Source organism: Ictalurus furcatus, chromosome 1 (assembly GCF_023375685.1).
Source record: "Ictalurus furcatus strain D&B chromosome 1, Billie_1.0, whole genome shotgun sequence".
NCBI classification, from domain to species: Eukaryota; Metazoa; Chordata; class Actinopteri; order Siluriformes; family Ictaluridae; genus Ictalurus; species Ictalurus furcatus.
The window spans coordinates 14,262,167-14,286,201 of NC_071255.1; the positions used below are offsets into that span (position 1 = coordinate 14,262,167).

Sequence of the window (24,035 nt, forward strand, 5' to 3'; positions counted from 1 at the left end):
AATTCCTGTCACATTTCTGTAGCGATTTGATTCTTTAAAACTAAATCACTGATTTGTATGGGAAATACACTCTATGCTTCAAGTAATGTCCCAAAGATTCACATATTTATTCACCATGTAAACAAAAAAAATCAATCTGAATTGAATGATTGAATTCAATCTGAATATTAATAGTTCACACTGAATACTAATTAATTTTTTAAATTAAGTTTAAAAAAATTGTTAAAATGTCAGTGAAAGTATACTAAGATTTACACAGCACCTATTGAAAAGAAACACTTAGCCTACGATAGCTCACAGGATGGAAACATACTTTATTTTTAAAAAGACAGCAACCATGTGAGATGGTGATCCATCCAAACAGCTACAAAGTAAAGAAAAGCTTACTGCTATTGGACAGAGGAACAGGAGAACAGGACACAGGCAGACATGTCCAGAATGCTTTACTTTTAAAGACGGTATGGTGAGTCACATATAATGAACAAGTTTTTGTATATATGGCAGAATTGTGTCACAGGATCTCACACACATATTACTCGCACTAATGCTTTTACATTGACAGGGTTAAACATGACAAATGATGGAAAGTTACAAGAAAGACGGTAGCTAGGGAAATATGAAAGTTATTTTTATCTGGCCATTCTGAGAGGAGAAATAATCAGCAATAAGGAATCGCACCTTGAAAACATACATAGAAGGAACAGATATCAAAATCTTAATGTGGGGGTGTACACATTACGGTGGTCTAAACAGGAAATTATTGGTTTTAAATAGGGACTCGTTCCACTGTTTCCCTATTCGTTTTGTAATTTGCCCCGATAGTAAATCAGGGCTCATGACTGGCCTCTTGGACTTTGCTGAACGCTGAACCCGTCCTCTCCCAACATTCCTGTGCTCATGAATCACTCTGGTTCCTGGCTTCCACCAGGCATTTCCTGCTCAGCCCTCTCTCACTGTGAGTGAGCCGCCAAGCCGAGCACTACTCTGGGACCAGAGTACAACTTTGATACAGACCCCCTGGGAGAACCCAGGACACAGAGTGCTATTACACAGTAACAGTGAGGATACTGATGCTATAGCTGTGCTCCTGTTGCAGTTTACACTGGAAACAATAAATGAGCGAAATCATCCGAAATGAAAGCTATGCGAAGTTCAAAGTGTCACGAAGAAAAAAAAAAGTCAGTGATTATTCTACATGAGCTCTAGTGCAGCTCTTTTTCCAGTGGGTGGATCAAAAGTAGAAAGGGAAAGTAATTACAATTCAAAAGTCTTTTTACAAACAGAGATGCTTATTCAGCTTTTAAAAGATATACCAGTCTAGATTTTTCTTCTTATTCAAATTATATACAGATCATTACAGCATACAATACAGAGATCACATCACAAGGTCACAAATGTCTATAGTCCAAAAGGGCTTGTGGTGGCATAACCTGGCATGAGTTGTGTGTGTGTGTGTGTGTGTGTGTGTGTGTGTGTGTGTGTGTGTGTATATGTGTACATGTGTACATGAGTACATGTGTATGTGCTCATGCCTAAGATCAGTTCATAGCCTGTATTACCAGCCTTCCTTCCACCTGGTGAAGGTAAGCACTCTTCTTCTCTGCTAGGCTCTCTTTGGCATGTGTTTCATCATCACTGTCAGCAGGCTCCTGTTTGATTCTAATAACCCTAGCGTGAGCATCTGCCTCTTCACTGAGCATTCTGGGACTGTGGATGCTGCTGTTGCTGCTCCTGAGGCTGGGGCTGCACTTGCGGATGACTCCAGAAGAGGGCGAGCTGTCCTCTTGCATGGCGTGATCAAACGCATCCTCTCCCTCTTCCTCCTCCGACTCGTGCAGGTGCCCGTTCGGATGCCTCAGCTGTTCGATGGACTTGGAAAACAGCTGCAGTTGAGAAATAACAAATGATTTCTGTCAGCCATATCGTGACGTTGACTAGAATTTTTAACAATATTGATTATGTTTCTTGATAGGCTTGTAAAAGTAGTGGCTTACGTTCAGTAGGAACTTTATTTACTGTAACAAATGCAGTGAAGATGTTCAGAAGCAGACTCAAGAATGTGTCTGGAAAAGGGGTAAACTGGGCTTCGACTTAATACTGGCTCAGGTAAAAATAGCATGTGTGTCCAGGCATTAGTAAAACGCTTTTTCGATCTCTCTCGAAGCCCATAAGCTCATGTAAAATGTGTGATGAGTGTCTCCCATCATAATGTCGAGTATGTTGATGGTGAATTAGGGTAAGCTAAATCCTAATTACAGAACGTTTCTAAGTTTATCTTGTATTCATATTTAAATAGAGCTCATTCAGATAAGGACTACCTGGATTTCAAATTCTATTATTTCCTGGACATCTTTAAAAATAAAATAAGTAGATAAATCAGAGTTTACCAATGTGAGTTCCAGTAACTTATGTTTATGAGCAAACATTTGTTTTCTAACTTCAGCATGCAGCATAAATCAGTCCGACTACCAATCAACAACCATGCCTTAGAGTACAGAGAGATTTTGCAAACTAGATAATGCATAAAAAAGAAGATAAAGCAGATTTTTTTTACTTATTTATTTCATCCTTTCAACTGAGGTCATAACAATAAAAAAAAAAACAAGAATGCAAAACAAGAGGTCTGTGATCTTTGTTTCTGAGAATTGCACTTGAATGGCACTAGCCTTGAATTTCAGATCGCCCTTTCAGCAGTAATAGTGCAGATCAATCTATGGGCTCCGCACACAATGGAGCCTTTCAGTATGCTAGCCTCGCATGCTCAGCAGAATAATTGCACTCAAGCGGATGGCCAGGGTCACCACTGCTAGTGCACAGAAATACAAACATTTCCACAAGGGAACAAAAGTATGTATTCTCTCTACTTGAACTAATGCGTATTACGGTGTATGTTTGCATGTCAGCACCACAGATGCCCCTAAGCTATGCTAACAACAGATACAGACTAGCATTTAAGCAGTGAGAGAGCTCTTGTAAAGTTAAATTTAATAGTTTATTTTACTGTTTATCTGGGAAGCTGCATGTGGTTTACTGTGGTTTACTTTTCGATTACAGCTTTAAATATATATTGCCCTTAAGATCCATTTACATACCTTACATTTTTTAAAGGGGAAAGATATGTACAAAAGATGTACCTTTGATGGTACCACCCAAGAGACTAGTTTATATATATATATATATATATATATATATATATATACATATATATATATATATATATATATATGTGTGTGTGTGTGTGTGTGTGTGTGTGTGTGTGTGTATATATATATATATATATATATATATATATATATATATATATATATATATATATATATATATATATCTAGTAATTGTGTGTGATTGTTCAACCATAAACAATATTGCACATGCAGGCAGTAGGCAATTAAGGTCACAGTTACATTAACTTAGGACACTTAAGACACCTTTCTACAGACTCTGAAAAACACCAGAAGAAAGGTGCCTAGGGTTCCTGCTCACCTGCGTGAACATGCCATAGACCTGCTGCAGGGAGGCATGAGGACTGCAGATGTGACCAGAGCAATAAACTACAATGTCGGTAATGTAAGATGCCTAAGACAGTGCTACAGGGAGACAGGAAAGACAGCTGATCGTCCATGCAGTGGAAAATTACAAGTAACCATGTGTCCCCCCAGACGTGATGGAGAACTTGCAAATGCCTTGTTGGAAGAGTGGAGTAACATCTCACGACAAGATCTGACAAATCTGGTGCAGTCCATAAGGATGAGATGCACTGTAGTACTTAAAGCAGCTGGAGGACACACCAGATACTGACTGTTACTTTGATATTGACAGACCCCCCCCCCCCTTTGTTCAGGGACTCATTATTTCATTTCTGTTCGTCAACTGTCTGTGAAACTTGTTCAGTTTATGTCTCCGTTGTTGAATCTTTTTATGTTAATACAAATATTTACACATGTTAAGAAATTTGCTGGAAATAAAAGCAGTATATACATATACATATATTTAGTGACATGACCGTACCTTATTTATGTGGACCTGTTGCTGATACTGTTTCTGCTTCTCAAGGAAGTGTTGGTGCTGCTGCTGGATGACAAGCTGAGCTAATATGCTCTGGGGCAGTGGTGCAGATTGGGTACGGTTCAGGGGCCTATGGCGTGGCAATTTGGGCCGCACGCTGCCTGAGGAACGCTCCGTCATGGCCAGAGGAGAGGGAGGGTGCACAGACCCAGCACTTTGGCCTAATGGGGAAAAACAGTATCATTTACAACAGGATGAAACTGACACTTATTGAATTCAATATCATCCTCAAAATCTATGTTCTAACTTGCTATTAATGATGCACATCCAGTTGTCCAGCAATTTGAATCTGCCACAAAGAACTGTTTTCTACTGAATCATTTATCAAAAGCTACAACAGAATTTTTATTTGAAATATCATATCATTGAAATATCCTTTTTCATACACCATTGTTAGTGTTGTGATGCCATATCAATTCAAATGATAACATACATTATATGCTACTAACACAATGAGTAACCCCTTGTATTGACCTAAATTGTTTTCTGTCTTAACACTTTTTTGTGTTAATGAAGAATGATGCATTCTTGTAAATGATCATGTGTGGCAGTATGTGAAAACCCATCAAATGTCGCAATTAAGTGGATTTTTATTTCTTTTTTTTTTAAGTGGATTTTGAGCAAAATTGGGTTCTTCAACCTATAACATACTTTGACATCTCTACTTCATATTTATTCATTTTCAAGAAAACAGACATTTTCAGATAAGGAGCCAGTTAAACATAGTTATAAAAATGGTTTTAGGCTGTAAATAAAGCTGGGTAAAATGATAGACATAGATTTTATGTTTATATTTATTATTTATAGATGTGTTACTTGTTACATTACATTAACATAAATCAATAAATAGTTTTTCAGCATTTTTCGGTGCAACTGGAATTAAATCTTTAAATGCAATTACTATATTGCTATAACTTTACTTCTGGTTGAGATGCATGCAAAAGGGAAACATGTTTCAGCTCAGGGGACAAAATATATAATACACAAAGTCAAAATTTCACCACCAGTGTCAATATACACTGTGTTCTCGCAGTATTTCTATGTCAATTATGCTGCATAAATGTATTATTATTTATAATTGTTTTGGGTTTTTTTATTTCTCAGCTAATTGTGTAGCTGTTTAACTTAAATAATATTATGCAATAAGTACTATGAAATATTTAGTTGGAAAATGAATGAAGTTATGAAAGTAAGGAAGGTACGTCTGGACCCGTCAACCAGTCCCGGGAGTTTAAGGGGTTAATGTTCTTGACAGTATGGACAGGGCCACACTGAGGTTCTCACCAGTGGAGAAGATCTTCTGTTGGCGGAGCTGCTCCTTTTGCAGGAGGTGCTGTAGGAGTGCTTGCTGGCTGCTGCTCACTTTACTCTCCATGCTGACTGGTAAAGGCACAGGACCCAAGAGCTGAGCGGGCAAACCCTGCCTGACAGGCAGCACTCCACTGCCCTCGCCAGCCTGAGGGGGAAACACACAGATTACATCAGACAGCCCCTCTGACATTCGTGGTTAAACCAAATTGAACATTGTAACCACAGCAGAATGCTGTGCTTACTTACTACACAGTGTAAGTAATTTATATTTTTTTGCAATGAATAAACTGCTTGTTTTTTTCTGTGCACTGCAGAAAACCCCTCTTCTCCCATTTGTTTGGTTAGATGGACTTAACCTTACACTTTTCCCAGGAATGATCACACAGGCATGCAAAGTGAGGTTAAAGACTGAACATTATCTAGAGCTGCACTTGATTATGCTGGCTTGCTCTCTTTAAACAGGAGTAATGGATGAGGTGACTGGGGAAGACTGGAGTGCAACTGACACCAGACACTTAAGCACAATATTTATCTAAGGCCTATAAAATCCCCCAAGGTCAAGGGTCAGTACCCTAAGGCTACACATATCATCCAGACAGCCACTGATGGCTAGTCTTTCAACAGGCACCACAATACACAGTTGAGCGGGGCCCTAGATGACATTTCCCTTCATTTATCAGCTTAAACATTCACCTTACATTCAAAATCCTCCAGCAGACACAGAGTAGCAAAAATGTACATCGCATGTGGGTCGAAATGAACTGTTCAACTGTGTCTCAGGAGATGGATGTTACAAAAGGAAACAAACGCAAAAGTTCGCGTAGTAAAATGACAGATATGATGCAACTGTTTACAGCACGAATCAAAACACAACGGTGCTGTTTTACCTTGAAAACCTAATAGATGTCTGTGATACATTTAGGCCACTAAATGTATTATTATTATTGTTGTTTGTTGTTGTTGTTGATGATGATGCTGTTGTTGTTGTTGTTGATGATGTTGTTGTTGAAAGATTTGGAAATGGTATTAATACACATGGATCGTCCTATAGTCATTGGATAAAAAGTAGACAAAAAAAGGAAATGGAAATATTTACACATTTCTAAAAGCCTGTTTGTTTGAATCCCCTAAAATGAAACAGTTGAACGGATGTAAAGAAGGTTAATGGTGCTGATTTAACTCACACTGATGGGGGAGGAGGCAGCGGAGAGGCCCAGCGTGATGTTAGGCAGAGACGGTGATGTGTAGAGACTCAACATGGACACTGAACCATCAGAGCCAAGCAACTTCGGCTGTGAGGGCCAACGCTGACAGAAAGAAAGACAGAGATTGAAGGAAACACCAAGCTATTTTGGAATCCCACTATGGACCATTGGAAAGAGCAATAGCAGCAGCAAAATAAACTTTAATGTACTAAGACGAATGACAGATTTGTTCCTGCCTCAGTGGAGTTGGATAAGTCCAAATGAAACCAGAAAACTTACGACAGTACCTATAATATCCAACTCTGAAGACAGAATGATGTATTGATAGTTCTGAGGTATGGAAGAACCATGTCTGATGTTAGAGAAATGTTCTCCATTGGCTCTGGGTCATTCTTCCTGCACACAGCAGGACAGTCCAGCAGCATGTGGTCATGGAGCAGCCCTGTTTATTCTTCCAATCCCCCTGCATATTCACTGACCTGTATGTGGATATCCGGCCTTTATATGACCCAGGGGAGCAGTTTCTTCTGAAAGAGGATACCCAATGTAACAGATCACAAACACGACTCGCTTTTGCACCTAGCCTGTTGTCTGCGGGTAGTCCCCCAACCCACTGGTCTGATCCGTGAAACTCTCGGCCTATGTCAATACAATAGCCGCACAACGTGTTTGTATTGTTAGCATGTCATTGGCTACCAGCAGCTGGCAGATCAATTAAGCTCAACCTCCCGCCTCCTCCACCCTGGACCATGGTGTAATAGGCATTCCTAGGCAGCCGTTGTACTGGAGGTCCATGGGAGTGTAAACAGTACTGTTGAAGAATAACACAGCTGCTAAGCTGATGCTGCACAGAGACTTGTCATTTCTGCCACACGCCCCAGAACGCACTGCTTTGTGAAGAAAGTCCAGTGGGACCTGAAAGCACTGAGCCATGAAGCCATCAGGAAGTGACTCAGAGGATCTTCCAGAACTGATGAAATTCAACAAACAAAAACACTTCCGTGCTTATACTTACAGGCAAATGGCAGTCCAAACACACAGCAGTGGTTAAAGTAAGAAAATGAGAGAGTAATATACTGTGAATGCTGTGTATATACTGTGTATATATTATATCTTTTTGCCTTGGACTTGGTCCATCAGCTGATATTGTATCTCCTTTACTGGGCAGTAAGCAGCAACTAAATAGAAGTCTGTGTCAGAGCCAGTAAAAGGGTCAATGTTTTAGAGCATGGGCTTGTAGGAGGAAGTCAACTGATTTTTTATTGCTTGTGTAGGGAAACATTTTCACTGAACTGTGACAGAGGCCCGTAATGACTATTCTGTTTTGATAGCTGCACAAGAGTAATATAGGATCCGCGAGATGTATGTAGAAATTCAGTTTTCTCTTTTTCAGAATGTTTAATACAAATTTGTATTTCACACCAAAGACATTCTACGAAAGCTAACTGAAACTTCTTTGACCTATCTTCATCCTTTTTTTATTATTATTAGAGAATGGTGTAATGAGCGGCTGTGGATCAGGTGGTAGAGCGGGTTGTCCACTAATCGTAGGGTTGGCGGTTCGATTCCCGGTCCACGTGACTCCACATACCGAAGTGTCCTTGGGCAAGACACTGAACCCCAAGTTGCTCCTGATGGCAAGTTAGCGCCTTGCATGGCAGCTCTGCTACCATTGGTGTGTGAGTGTGTGTGTGTGAATGGGTGAATGGGTGAAAGAGACACAGTGTAAAGCGCTTTGGATAAACGCGCTAGATATGTTTAGACTATTTACGTAATGACATTTTAAGGGGCTGTACCTCAGTGTGAATGGTGGATGGTAGAGGTGATGGTCCATTGTCAGCCCCTGGAAAACTTGAGGCTCTATTTGGAGAGCTGGGGCCTGAACCAGTGGAGCTGCTACTGGCTGTCGACTCTATAGATGATGAAAAAGAAGACACAAAAACAAAAATGTTAATAGCACATAGTTACGTTTTAATGTTATTTTTGCAGTAAATCAAATGTTTATGGATTTAATGTTGGCTTTATTTTTCAGTAATTATTCATTCTCTATTGCAAATCAGTGAAGCTTCTTGAATAGAATGCACTCGTCATTCTTTATATTTCTCAAGTACTGTGATAGATAATAACTCTGCAGGCAGATAAGCTTGAAGGAACAACAGCATAGCTAATATTAACTCACAACAATTGTCATTAGCACAATGACAAACATGCGGCACATAAAAACCAACAGAACCTGTGGTGTCTTAACTATCACTAGCCCAAGCAGCTGATACATAATGAGATCACTCAACAGCAGTCTTGGAGCGCTGCTGTGATTACTGGACTGAAGACAAACCAGCCAGAAAGTCTTAGTGCTCAAGTTAATTGGTAGCTAAATAATGAGATGTATCTCCTACCCATTAGTTCCAGGGCTCGTTTTTTGAAAGGTGTCATGACAGTTCCTTCTTTTCTCCTCAGAAGAGGGCTGCTCCTCCTCTCTGCAACCTTCTGCTTCAACCTAGAGCGTACCTTCAGATTTGGCTCAGAGGCTGTGAAAACACAAAACACAACCATTTACACTTTTTTTCTACACATACGTAGTTTTATAATCAGAAAAACAACAAAAAAAGTAGATAATAATGGGTCTTTATTTATCACATTATACATTACAGTGAAATTCTTTTCTTCACATGTGCCAGCATGTTAGGAAGTTGGGGTCAGAGTGCAGAGTCAGCCCTGATACAGCACCCCTAGAGCATAGAGGGCCTTGCTCAAGGGCCCAACAGTGGCAGCTTGGCAGTGCTGGGGCTTAATCCCCCGACCTTCCAATCAGTAACCCAGAGCCTTAACCACCAAGCCAGCCATCCTCAGTGCAACATGCAGTCTCTCTCTCTCTCTCTCTCTCTCTCTCTCTCTCTCTCTCTCTCTCTCTCTCTCTCTCTCTCTCTCTCTCTCTCTCTCTCTCTCTCTCTCTCTCTCTCTCTCTCTCTCTCTCTCTCTCTCTCTCTCTCTCACGTTCCATGTTATGTCTTTGCAGCTGTGTCTTATTGTAAGCAAGATATGAGGGAGATCAAAAATGTAAGGAGAAAAGAATCTGTGAATTGCATAAAAGGTGCAAGAAACCTCACAGCACAGGCGTTTCTCACAGGCTGCTCTGGGAGATTAAATGTGACAGGTTTGTTACTTATGTCCAATCATCTGGAGTAAATTAGATAGAGCAACATAAAGTGGAAAGGTCCGCTCCCTGACTTGACCAAAGCCAAATACAGTAGTAGCACTTAATATAAAACAAAAACAAAGGCAGTATTCTTAAGTCTCAAGATGTACATATATTTATTCACACCACATTCACCTAACATGAGGTTTATGTAACCAACTTATGAAAAAAGAGTCGCTTTTCGTAACTGTCCTGTGCGTGAGATTATATGAGTAATGCGGCATGAGTAATATGTTGCTGTATAGTAAGTAAGCTCCTCCAGTGAACTGTGTCATAAGGCTGGGGAGCAGTACGGCGTGAGTCAGAGGAAAGTCATTCTCACCCACATGTACTGTAGTGTTACAGAGCAGTGAACTCCCCCAGTACAGTCAGCAGCAACAACACACAGCCAAATGTGCACTTTTTGCTGTAGGCAAATCCGTCTATTAGTCCTTTTTGCATTTTGAAAGACAGGATGCTAAATAAGTCCAGATTAGTCTGGACACCTGTTGCCATACTTGTATTGGGGGGAAGTGGTAACTCAGTGGTTAAGATGTTGGCCTTCTGATTGGAAGGTCATGAGTTCAAATCCCAGCACCACCAAGCTGCCACTACTGAACCCTCAAGCAAGATCCTTAACCCTCAACTGCTCAGAGATAATTAACAGTCACTCTGGGTAATGGTGTCTGCCAAAAGCTGTAAATGTATTAAATTTACTTCCATTTATAAAATATTTTTAATAATTGAAAGTGTTCTTCATTGATTTATGAGCACAAGAGTTTGTGAAAGTGTCTCAGAGTTTGAGATTTGTTTTGTTTTGATTTCAGCCTGTAAGAAGTCACTCTCCCATCTCCCCTTCTCTATTTTTAATTTCATTTAGTTTTTAATTAGATATGTATGAATCATATATCTTTTCATGTTCTAATGTTCTCTTTGATCATTACTTGTATTAAATGCTATCTTTTGCCATTTATTCTTTTAATGTTTTATATTATTGTCTTTTTTAAAGGACTTTGACATGCTTTTTGTATGAAAGATGCTATATGACTAAATATGATGATGATGATGACAATTATTTTTTAATCATTATTATTGTTATAAACACTAATAAACACTAAACAGATCTATTTAAAAAGTGTCCCATTTTCCCATTTGATAGGCAGCATAATTAATATGATTATATCTGTAGTTTAAAATCTGTGATTTTATGATACTGAGCCACTATTTTAGTGTAAAAATTCAAAAATGTATTCAGTGGTATATAGATTTAAAACAAAAATGTGTGTGTGTGTGTGTGTGTGTGTGTGTGTGTGTCCCCTTATCATTTCAATGTGTCAAGGTACCTATAGGTAAAGGAAAAAACACTCCCAGTCTGCATTATTTTTTAACAAGAAGAGACATATGTAGATATGCCTTCTGCTCGAACTGCAATGCTAGACAGCTCTCATCATAAGCTGTAGCAGCCGCATCAGCAAGCTGTGCCATCCAGTAGGGCAGTAATGGGATGTAAATCCTGAGCCTGAAGTGATCCGCAGGGAGCATTTGCCTATCCTCCTCCCACCCCACGCTGCTCTTATTGCTGTCTATTTTTACCTAACATCACAAGCCGTCACCACGGGAACAGCATCCCATCAACGCAGAGATGGAGGCTTAGTTGTTGCGGTCACAGCAGGAGGCCAGCACTGTGATGCAAGAGGAAAATGCTTCACTCAGTCGCAGTGACAGACACAACACCTGTGTGACTTTTTCCAGAGCTGACACATCGCCTGGAGCCAAAGGCCAACCCAAACAGGAATATATGTATGAGGCAGGAGTTTAACAGGCCCATAAATCAATCACATTATTGCATTTGAAAGCACTGCCTGAGGGTATGCTGCACACACAGAGTGCCAAATTTATTATATTATCTCCACTCAACATGCGAGTTCCCTTTTCAAAGTGTGCTGGTTTGTGGTTAAAGTTTGAGTACATGCTGTCAGGTGGGCAGATTCTTACAACAGGAACCTGATTTTTGAGAAAATATTACTCTATTTTTATTATACATATTATTAAGATTATACATATTGTGTGGGTTTGAGGACATTATCCTTTGCACACTCATTCTCCTGCTGGAACTGTATCTCCTGCTTCACTTTCTTCATTCTCCTGTTATTAATCCTATCTGCATAATTTTCATTAGGCAAAGAAAACAAACCCGTCCTCACTCAAGGGATATAAACCCTCTGATGCAACAGCTGTACTTTTATGAGCCATATTACTCCACCAATGCCACTCTGTTACTCAAAGTTTTTCCAGTTAGCAAAGCACACATTGTGTCCCTCTGCATCCACCGAGGAATACTATAGCAAGACAATAGGGAATAGTCTAGTGCAAAGCTCTGGAAATATACACTGTTTCAGATGTACAAACCCAAATCATTCTCACCTCAGCTGCACCTGCTCCACATGTTTGGTAACTGGGTCAAGATTAGAGAGGGTATTTCTTCTCTTTTCACTAAACCAGGCTATTCCTATGCACAACAGTATCAGTGCTCCAAACCAGCATTATTCTAGTCCAGGCAGTAGGTGAAAAGTAGTACACATGCTGGCAATCTTCTTTCCCTTTTGTCAACTGATAGAACGAGGGAATCTATATGACATCTATTTATTAATGATGTTTAACATTAGCGTGATGTGAATTTGTTTGTTTGATTGATTATTGCCCCACAGAAAGGAAAAAGAGACTAATAATATAACCCAGTGTACTATAAAAATCGAGTAAATTAAGTTAACTGACAGGAAAGTACTAGAACCCTTCACAAAAAACAAGAGTAAAATGTAATCCAGAAAGTCAAATACAGTCCTTTTTGTTTAATATTAGCATTATTTCTAAAAACACTTGTAAGTGTACTATATGTTAAGATATGGCTTCTTTGAAATAACTTTATACATTTTAATATTTTTCAACTAAGAGATGGAAAAATAAATGGTAAAATAGAGGTACATTCTCCTTTTATTTTTTTTTAGAGGTGCAATCATTTATACAAAGCTGTATTTCTGAGACGTAGACATAAAATCAGTTGTATCCTTGTTTTTATGTCCCTAACATTTCCTAAATTCAGATATAAGTGAGATATACAGGAAGAGATTTCAGTTGAGGCACAGTAATGACTTTGCCTTTACCCAGTAAAGGTGATGTATATACATTGTGACGTGTGATGCATAACATTAATATTCACCAAAGGAACTGTGGTATATCTAAAGGGTAGGACTGTGCACTGGTACATACTGAACCGCAGTCACATTTGTCTGAAACAGATTCTGAAATTCAATTCAGTCTGTTCAGTTTAACCCAGAAGGATATAAATTGTGGTTAAAAGCTATCAAAACTGAATTACACTGTATTATGAATTCAAACCCAAGAGCTGCTCAGATTCTCGTATTCTAGCATTGGCTCCAAACTCCAAAAACAACAACATTTTGGCAAGTTTTTCTGAATGCAGGATAAATATATTGAATGCTAACATATGAACATTGAATGGATAAACATATTGAACACAATAAACACCCTTTTTCTTTTTGTGTATATGACATAATCACAGATAAGTTTCAATAACCTGTGCAACTCTGGAATATACCTCCATTGCCTGATCTCTAAATTGTGTACAGCATACTAGTCCATGTGGGAAAGTAATTTAACCGGTATAATTGTTTACCATCATAATTCAAATGGACACGAGGGTAAAGGAATGTAATGTCAGTTCGGTGACCTCATGGCACGGCTATGAACTGTTCGTCTTGGCAAGAGCTTACGACTGACCAAAACCAAGAGGGAGCCATAAGTCATGTTAATGCTGACTTCCCATGAGGTTTACTCCAAGGCTGGGTCAACAAACCTGAGCTGATTTCTGTGAAAAGTCGGGGATTTTCCAAATAACCGAAGCCTTTCATACCTCAGGAGAAATTAAATGCCTTTATTCTTACTGTGAGGCAATTATGTGATGTTACTGCTTATGGGCCGTAAGCAGGAAAACTTGGTGGAATTTAATTACAAAAGTAATGCATATGCAGACCTCTATGTCACTTCTCCTGGGTTCCCGGGGAAAATATCTAGTAAAAATGTCCTCTCTACAATGACTGAAGACTCAGCATTGATGTCAGTTCAGTGCACAGAGTTTAGAATTGAACTGGACTGCAATTTCAGAGGAATGGGGGTGGGTGTTGAAAGTAAAACCAAGAATGCAAAAAATAAGCAAATGTAATTCTTTAGGATTCACTTCAGAATGATGACTTTGTGACCCAGTCTTCCAAAGAAAATGTTTCTGGGAAAATATGTACTCACTGGTGCATTAAGTAAGTAATACATACTAACATTCTTAAGCTGAAAATGTTTTGCTGTGGCAACTTGGGCTAGTGCTTTGGATAAAAGCATCTGCTAAAGGAATAAATTTAAATACTAAATGCAATCCTATATCAACTAAGCCTGTCTAATTTTGACCAGCTTAGTCAAAATGACACATTTTGCACATTTCAAACATTGTTTGGTCCTACCAGTCTTCCTCAGAGGGAAATCATCCCTGCAGTCCGGTAGGGAGGGTAAAGGGAACTTGCATGACGGTGACACTCCTCCCAGAGGAGGTGAACTCTGCTCCAGAGAGGTGTGATGGGAGGCACTGAACAGAAAGGAGACACAAACTGAACTGCTTAACTAACCTTACAGCCATAAATCAGTCTAATGTCCCGCTGCGCCAAATTTCACATTGGTGTTAAGACTATTTAGCCCTTAATATTATCATGACGCAACAACTCTATATTCTTTTCTGTAGCCTATGTGTAACATTATTTATCATTATTTATATTTCATCAGCATGACAGGTACAATTATAATATGTCATACAATTTTCCATGTGTATAAAATTAATAATAAAGATATCAATAGTACATAAAATTAATAGGCCACAATGAAATCATGGTATTAACCTAGATATTAGAAGTCAGGTTTTCTTTGCTTACGTGAACCACAGTTTGGAGTTCTGTGTGAATGTATGGCAGGATCCATTAGACGCTGTGTCCTTTGTGGATTTGCTCAACAAAAACTCCTGTAGTTTCTGCTTAACTTCTGTGCTAGCCATTGCACCTGTCACACCAAAGGATAGCACTCATCCTATGGCTCATACACTGACATGAACTGATTTAGTAAACCCATTTTTAGCAGCATAAAAAAAAAAGAAATTGCCATCACTCAATTATTTAGTGCTAATTATTTAATTTATTTGGACTATTTAGCTACAGTATACTTATGCATACATATACATATGCATATACATACATACATACGTACATACATACATACATACACAATGATATGTTTTTACAAGCAATCAGATCTCAAATTTGTCCTGCTGTCGTAAAACACATATTAAACAAATGAATAAACATCTCCCCCTACTGGATAATGAAGATAGTGCACCAATGGAGAGGTGATTAGGCTTTGGTGTTGACTGAGTTCGGAAAAAGAAAAAAAAAAACCTGTTCACTCATAACTGACATGCTAGTGTAGAGTAATGAGACGGAGTTGAACTCTTACTCTCTCGTGCCCGCTCTTTGCTTCTGAGGATTAGGACCTGCTGCTGGCGCCGATGTCTCTCCAGTTCCCTTTCCTGGTTTTGCTGCTCCAACTTCCTTTCCTTCTCCAGCTGCTCCTGCCGCTGCTTCATCACTTGCAGCTCCTGCTGCAGCTGAGAAATACACCAGTTATAAATTACACACCTAATTTCTACACGGTTTCATTGTATCCAAAAAGTATTTACAGCCAAAAAAATATAGGTTATAAGCCACGTGGCATATTTTTTGGCTGGACAGGTCAACATCAGCAATGTCAGGGTTATGTCCTCACCTTGAGGTGCTCCTGCAGCTGGACCTGGTGCTGGCGAATCAGGTTCTCATGCTGCTTCTGGAACTCGTTTATGAGAAGCTGTTTCTGGATCTGCTGCTGCTTCTGAATGAGGAGCAGCTCCTGCTGCAGCTGCCGCTCCCACACGTTGGGGTCCGAGCCCAGGGCCGGCATCCTCACGTCTGTCCGTAGATCTAGTGGAGACGCAGGCTCCAGAGCCAGTGGTACTTCAGGCTTAACGTCCACTGAGAATATAGCACAGCAGAGATGATGCAGTTACGTACTTCAACATGCATCCTAGATTTGTAAAGAAGAGAGGGTGGAATAGACATGCATAAATCTGTTTGTTTTTTTTTTAAATGGGAAGGCTGTACAGCACCAGTTCCCTACTGTGAGCCAAAAGATGTATAGCTCAAGCTGTCTTCAAGCATCAGCCATCCTGCTGACCCCATTTGGCTACAGCACAAAGCATAATGTTATAACCTCGTTTGTCAGTTGGATGGCCTGTTTGTGTGTGTGTGCCTTGCCCTTATTCCCCAGCCATATTCCCTCCTCCAAGTGTTCACCATTACGGAAAGATTGCGCCTATATTCTTCAACCTGTGGCTCATTACAAATAATAAGCTGGATACAAAGCAAGAGGGCATCCCTCAGGTCCATGAAGCTCTATAAATAGCTGGCAAGGCAGTGGAAATCAATAGCAAGCCTGGATGACACACTCAGAAAGGATGAGGCAAACAAGCATCATAACCAACTGCGGCTGCGCGCCTCCTCTGCGGGGGAATAAGCAATTACTGAGATATGGGTCTTACAAAAAGAGCCCTAGAGCAAACAAAACCCTGACTGCATAGCAAACTTGCACAAGGGTGTGTGCAAGATAGAAGAATACAAATAATGTCTAGCTGTTTTTTTCATAGTTACCTATATATCACAAACGGATGTTAAGTTGGCATTTAAACACGCTCGTATGCAAATATACAGATCAACAGGTCTTCATGCCAGTAATGTTCCTTTTCATATCTACATTTCCACTCTTACATCATGCAAGAGTGACTCATTGAGAACATTTTGAGATGCACAACTGAAACCATATAACCTTTGGGGAAACTGTTAGAGTTAATGGCTTTTAATGCAAAAAATCAATAAGCAAGACACCGACAGCACAGCGCAATGATGTATGCAACGATGTGCGTAAAACACTTAGGTCTGAAAAACACTCCCGGACCATCTCAAATCGCACATCTTTTAAATGCTCTGGAATAACAGACACACATCGGACATCTCCAATGCTTCAAATGTGTAACCTCCAGCGTGGCTATTAAAAGACACACACACACACACAAGACAGACACAAACATTGTCATCTGCTGTCGTCACTGAAAAATTGAGATTCTACAGTAGCCTATGTATAAGCTAGACTATTTGAGACACTCCAGTTTTTCCATGCAAGGTGTTAAGGTGAGACGCTTGCAGTGACGCAAGCAGCAAACTCATTACTGGCAAACTATTTCAGCACCCTGTTTTGTTGTTCAGAATGCCGCAGTCAAAAATGTCTGCATGCGGTACTGACGAGTCAGGTATAAATAGCAACATAAAAGCAAGTGCTGCAATCTAGGGCTATGACAAACCCACACACCCTATCCACCACCCTAAACCAGGCTGCTGTGGCAACATGGACGACATAACAATGACTACTCTTCCAGAAGATATTGAACAGCACTGTGCACTGTCTCCTCCTGGGGAGCGGTGTTATATTGATAAGACTCAAAACACAGTATACAATCATTAAAAGTGCACCCCCACTCCTCCACCCCCCCACCCCCACCCCCCACACACACACACACTAAATACTCTAACTGTACAAATGCACACACAGGCTTAGTGCTTGTTTTGGGTCTCAAGCCTTTAAAAGGCATTTAGTTCAGAAGGAAACAGTGCTCTGGGCCTGTAGGTATGATAGAGGAGTGCTTGAGGCTGGTCTGTGACAGCACTTTTAAACAGGCTCTTTAGTAGCACGGCCCTGCTGTGTCTTTTCATCCTTCCTGTATCTAGCCAATGAGCAGCAGCTCTGAGTCACAGGCATCTGGCTCACTGCCCCTGCGCAGCTAAAAATAGCTGCAGTTACCTGCTGTTTCCTGTTGCGTGCAGCTGTAATATCTCATTTATCTCCCGTCTCCCTGCACCTCCCTCCACCCCTGCTGCTGTCATTAAAAAGATATGCACCTTGATTTAGTCATACCTGTACTTCTTCCTGCTTAACTAGTGGCAGTAATTGATAGAGGGTTGTTGTTGTTTTTTTTTCAAACTCATTACCACAAGCCCTCTGCGTCTTACCCTATCCAGACTGTGGCACTACAGAACAAATGAGCATGATGTTGAAGTCAGGCATCTACATTATGTCTGGAAACCAGTTCAAATATCATGCTGATGAGGACATCCTTTTAAAATAGAACGAGCTACTGATGTCATTGCCAGGTCTGCTTTTAAAAGAAGACAAAAACAAGAATTTAGGTGTGCTATTCTGAGAACACCAAGCATGTAGAATATGGTAATGACAGGAATCCATTACAAGCACAATGTTGTGCACAAGACATATCCACGGTCAGTCACAGGGATCAGCTAAAGCTCAGTGGATTAGGGTTCTACATATTCAAATTCCACCCAGAACATTAGGAACACAGGTTTAAATTTAGCTGTTTTTGTGCCCTTGAGAAAAACTCTAAACTCCATAGTGCCCCAAACTACTGTTGTATTCCCACTACAATTTCCTTATCCAAGACCTTGAAAAAGTCAACCTGATTAGGGGTTCCCATTTTATAATATAAAGATAAACATGAGCCTATGACAGTATGTCCTCTATTACAGCAGTGCTTTTTATATCGCCTGGTTTTGACACCCTCAGAAGGTGACGTATGTTTATCTTTTTTCAGCAGCACACACACACACGCACACATACATACACTTAAATTTTTTTGGCCTTAAGCCATTAAGGCGATGATTCCATATGCAACAAATCTTAGAAGAGCTGTTGATGTGTTGCAAATTGCTGCTGGAAAAACAGAATTAGCAGCAAGTAGGTTAAATATAACTGCTTTTCTGAGCACACTCTTAATATAGATAATGTGAAAGACTATCACACTTGTGAGGCCACCTAGCTATTTTAACTCAGGCAAAAATAAGAGTCCCCTGCTGAATTTATGTAATGCACTAGGCAGCCAATTTCTTCCTTCCAACCCAACGTGTGAGTGTAATGTAACCTTTTGAGTTACTATTAGTTTGTCTGTATTGATTGATTTTTACTACTCGCTATTTCAGATGCTTGGTTGACTAAAAAGGGTCACACCGAGGTAGCACTGTCAGCTGGTAAACACTAGATTTATGAAAGAAAGCTTACAATTTGTCTTTGGCACCAAAGACTAGCACGTATCCCACATCGTGCCAAACCGTACTTCTCCCCAGTGGCTGCTAGGAAGGGTACGGTGACTACTGTAACCATGAGTCACTGGTCAGGGCTTTAATTGCACGCTGATCTGTCTCAAATTACTGTTGAGTACACTGATAAAAGGCTTGGGGTGCTGGTAAATCCAGACACACGTTATTAAGCCTCCCACACATCGCTAAACGAAAGCATGCTAATTTGTTTTGAGAGATTAACATACGCACTTCCAAGTCTTTTCAATTCTACATAAATGTGACGCTTACCTGTTTGTGTACGCTGAGGGAATGCAAGTCTGAAACAGACCATAACTAAAGCCTAATGCATCTGTAATTCATTTTGATCATATAGTGCAGAGAAATGTGTGTGTGTTCTCTCAGCCACCATGTTTTAGACCATGTTCCGTGGCTCTGTCCTGATGGGTTGACGGGAAGGCTGAAGGCCGTGAAATGTGCCGCATTTTCAAATCCGTTTCGTCACAGATTCAGTGCAGCTTAGAATTTTTAATGTTTCTAATAGTAATGTCATTTTAAATGCTGTATTAGACGGTGCAAAAGCATGTCAGGTAAGTGGTATTTATCTTTTTTACACCGTGATTGCATCATATTAAATATATTCATGCAGTTCAAGGATCTGTTTTTAATTTGCCAGTGATTTATTTTTTGTTTAAATAAAGCTATTCATAAATGTTCAACCCTGTGTGCACATCAAATGTCAATACTAGAATGCCAAATGGTAAATGAAAATATGATTATTCAATTTTATATTGAATTATTTTTGTGTGAGTGGAAGATGAAGCTCCACATGAAGTAATACATCACCGTCTTTCTATAGTCTTTATTTATGTTGAATTTTCCCCACAACTTTCATACCAGTAAAACTAAAATACTACTACTGAACGAATATGTTGCATTCATTAAAGTAAAAATGTAAAAAAAAATATATATATATATATATATATATATATATATATATATATATATATATATATATATATATATATATATATTCATTATATAATATCACCATCTCACAAATTGCTAATTCCATCATGTCCTCTTTAGAAAACAACTCTCCATGTGTCTGTACACTCTTAAGTGGGGGAAAAAATGTTGGTTTTTTTTCAAGCTGTTCTTTCAATAGTTAAGGCTTCTTATCTTTTTTAAAGGATTTTATTTGGATTCCTCACTAAAACTCGGTTCTGTTGTAGGATATTTAGGAGTTCACCCCAAGAGACAACAAAATAATCTTCAAGATTTCTAGATTTGTCCTTTTTTTTCTAATAGTGTATGTGGAAAAGATTGCTCTGTAGCAAATCACTCAGTAGTTTGCACTAGGTCAATCAAGTCATGATTTTTTGGGGTTTCTTTTCCCATTGTCCAGTATGATCAAACCCTCCAAAACAGACAAAGCATACTCCAACAGTATATACATCTTTAAAAACAGCACACAGTCCCATACCTAATCAAAATGCAGTCTAAATCTAGAGATCTACGGCTCATTTAAGTGTCATGTTTCCCTCATATAAGATACAGGGCTGAATGGTATTTTTCCTGCCTGTCTGACATGGATGCTGGAACACTTATTAAAGATGGCAATATGCTGTGCTGCAAGCAGGTTAAAACTACAGCATCACCACTACATTTTCATCAGAGGCTTGTGTAGTATAGATTATGTACCTCCAATGAGCTGTTCTGCGGTCAATATATATAGCATAATAGGGGAAAGGCACAAAATGTGAGGTTTAATGTGGAAAATAATTGCCAAATTGACCAATTTTGGACCTCAAGCTTTATTAAAAGTGAAAAAGTAAGGCTAAAGCCACACAAGTGATTTTTTTTTTTGTTAGGATATACTGTAAGCACTAAAGATATATAAGCCATTAGTGGAACCCAGATCAATTATTAATACCAAGATACAGCTATGATGTCTGATTTAGAATGAATCAAGATTTTTGTCTTTACTATCTTTAAAAAGCTTTCCAGTATAGTCCTAGGATAATAATGAAGTTTGGTAATTCAAAAGAAAACACAAAAGTCACACCAGTTAAGCTGTCACTGACACCAGAAGGCAATGTGCAGGTACTGTATCACCAATCTATCAACAATGATGTGTGAATGTCATGTGTCAAAGAACATCCAGTGCCTTACATCTAAAGTGAAGCCTGGAGAAAGGGGAGTGAAACAGAACGGTCCTGTCATCTCAAACAGCTCACAGGTACTTCAAGATGAAAGTGATGTCATTATCAGTGGTCTGGGAAGAACAGAATGTAATTTAAGCAAAACAAAAACAGCCTTTAGAGAGGACATTGTCGTGATAAATTAAGAAGCCTTGCTTGCTTTTCTTTTTTCTGAGAACGCACTCATGCCCAGCATCAAATTACAGGAAGTCATAAGTATAATAAGCTTCATTAGTAATTATCCTTCGACTATAATGGAGGGCTGTCAGAGCCATGTTTTTATTTTTCTTCTCTTTGATGCAGCCGAGTGTCTTCAACTTATAGAGAGTGTTTTCATTAGAATATTAATTAGAGTGTTTTTGCTCCTCGTGCAACAGTATGAGAGTCACATAAGCTGAGTGGGAGACATGGGTTCAAAATAAAGAGTGATCCAACACAGTGATCCAACACAGTACTGCATCCCAACTGATTATTCATTATTTAATGCTCTAGAAGGCTCAAAAGGCTTTTTTTTGTTTTGTTTTGTTTTGTTTTTTTACATGCGACCACTGAGTTTCTTTGTAATTTTACCTCCTGCAGAGACCAGGCTGTTGTTTTCAGAATGACCACATAATTAGTACTAACAGTATTGAATGGATGGACTGCTAGAGTGCTAGGAGGAAACTCCTAGCAAAATTCAGATTCTCATGTCATTCTCAAGCAAAAAGCACAAGATTGAAGGACACGAGGAAATAAATGCAAGCACCTTTCTCGATAGCAACACATTTATATACCATATGAGAGCAAATGACAAGACAAAAACACACTATTAATATATGTTCCAGTGCACGGTTATATTAGGCGCGGCTTGAGATGGAATGATAACAGATTGAAGTGGTGCCTAATCTTAGCACCCTAATGCCAGAAGTTGAAAATAACATGGCTAAGAATAGCTGACCCACAGACTAAGAAACAGCCTGCTGCATGCAAGAGCCTGTCACACCACATACAGTACACATACAGCATACCTGTATCATATCATATCAGCATACATGTATATCTATATATAACTATAATATGCTTCCTTAAAGCTTTTACTTATCCTAAGCTAATACTGAATTAGGCTACCTGAAGGGTTTAAGGGTAATGTCCTCCGGCTAGAGTCGAGACTTACTGCCCCAAATCAATTAGTTCAGTCCCACAACAGGTTTCTTTTTGGATGTCTCATTGAGGATGACAACTTGTTTCTCTGGCAAAATTTCTTGAAACATATATTTGCACAGTTTATATGACTTGCATTAACAGAAATGTCGAATGTGTTGTGCAACATAAACAAAGTTAGATGTGAGATGTTCTAACCTATGGACACTGCTCTGAAATGACTCAGGCTGCCGTGAAGTTGCACTTGAACTCCTGAATTTAAAAAAAGCAATAAATAATCATAATACATGTGGAGGGCTCACTGTGGCTTAGTGGTTAACACGTTCATCTCACACCTCACACCTCCAGGGCTGCTGCCCTGTGTGTGCGGAGTTTGCATGTTCTCCCCGTGCTGCGGGGGTTTCCTCCACGTATTCCGGTTTCCTCCCCCAGTCCAAAGACATGCATAGTAGGCTGATTGTCATGTCCAAAGTGTCCGTAGTGTGTGAATGGGTTTGTGAATGTGAATGAGTATGTGATTGTGCCCCGCGATGCATTGGCACCCCGTCCAGGGTAGGGTGCACTCTGCCTTGTACCCCAAGCTCCCTGGGATAGGCTCCAGTTTCCCCACGACCCTGTAGGATAAGCGGTATAGAATAGAAAATGGATGGATGGATGGATAATGCAGGGTTAGATTGTGAATTTCCCAGAACACTCCAGCAGCCCTCGAAATAGTAATAGGTTTGAGCCAACATCTGTATGTGAACTAACAACAAACCCTAGACAACAAAAGTAGAGAAATAAGTGATGTTTAAAACCAATAAAGCGATGAAAAACTTCATGGCATGATGTCAGCAAAAAGGCCCGGCTCCAAAATAGACCTACGTACTGTCTTTGATAAATATCTGAAGTAACAGGCTTTTCATGTCGACTGTATTTCTGTCAACCTGTTTCCTGTCTCTGCTTCAGTGCTCCTGTACAAGCTGTAGTTCTTAATACAACTCACTGTTTACCACCCTGCATGTCGTTCAGTGCTATTACTAGACAACTCTGCATGCATCAATTATTCTATTTATAACAAACCAGGGTTATATCTTAAATAGAGAGCCTATTTCCAGATATAAGTCAGACTCAGGACAGCTCCACAAGCAACAAAGACACACAGTGCACATGCCATTAAGCACATGATAGGGGCAGTACCTGTTAATCCAGCAGCTAGTCAGACTGCCCTGCTGTTGTTGACACAAGTTTAAAAAGCTCCACTAACAGGAAGTGTAGAAGTGGAGAGTGCGTGCATTTCAGAGAGAGAGAGAAAGAGAGAGAGAATCAAGAGTCACCTGAGTTGTTAACGTTGTGCATGTCACTGTCGTGGGGTTCCTGAGGCATCCGGAGTTTGCCAAAGCTGTCGCTGGAGAAGTAGGAGTCACCCTCGTAAATGGTCTGTAGCATACTCCAGTCAGCGGCACATTGCCTGCCCTATTCTTCCTGTTACACTAGCAGCCCTTCCTTGTCCTCTCTCTCTCTTTCTCTTTCTCTCTCTCTCTCTCTCTCAGGAGACCACAAGCACTCGCTTCTGCCTCCTCCTCACTGGTGGCACTACGCGAGAAAGACAACTCCTCCCTCGGTAACACGAACAGTTCCTCCCCTGCTATCTTCTTCGCTCCCTTTCACTTCT

General features: G+C 39.7%; 1 protein-coding gene across 1 annotated transcript; it reads right to left on the minus strand.

Moving 5' to 3' along the window:
* Window positions 1–418: 418 nt before the first annotated feature.
* hdac9b (histone deacetylase 9b) lies at window positions 419–23,809 on the minus strand. The gene is made up of 11 exons (XM_053627688.1): window positions 23,698–23,809; window positions 15,631–15,872; window positions 15,322–15,472; window positions 14,748–14,871; window positions 14,286–14,407; window positions 8,978–9,109; window positions 8,378–8,493; window positions 6,561–6,683; window positions 5,350–5,521; window positions 4,009–4,226; window positions 419–1,883 (listed from the first exon to the last, which is right to left on the minus strand). The coding sequence occupies exons 1-11, from the start codon at window positions 23,807–23,809 to the stop codon at window positions 1,539–1,541; spliced, it is 1,857 nt and encodes a 618-aa protein (XP_053483663.1). The 3' UTR covers window positions 419–1,538.
* Window positions 23,810–24,035: the final 226 nt, after the last annotated feature.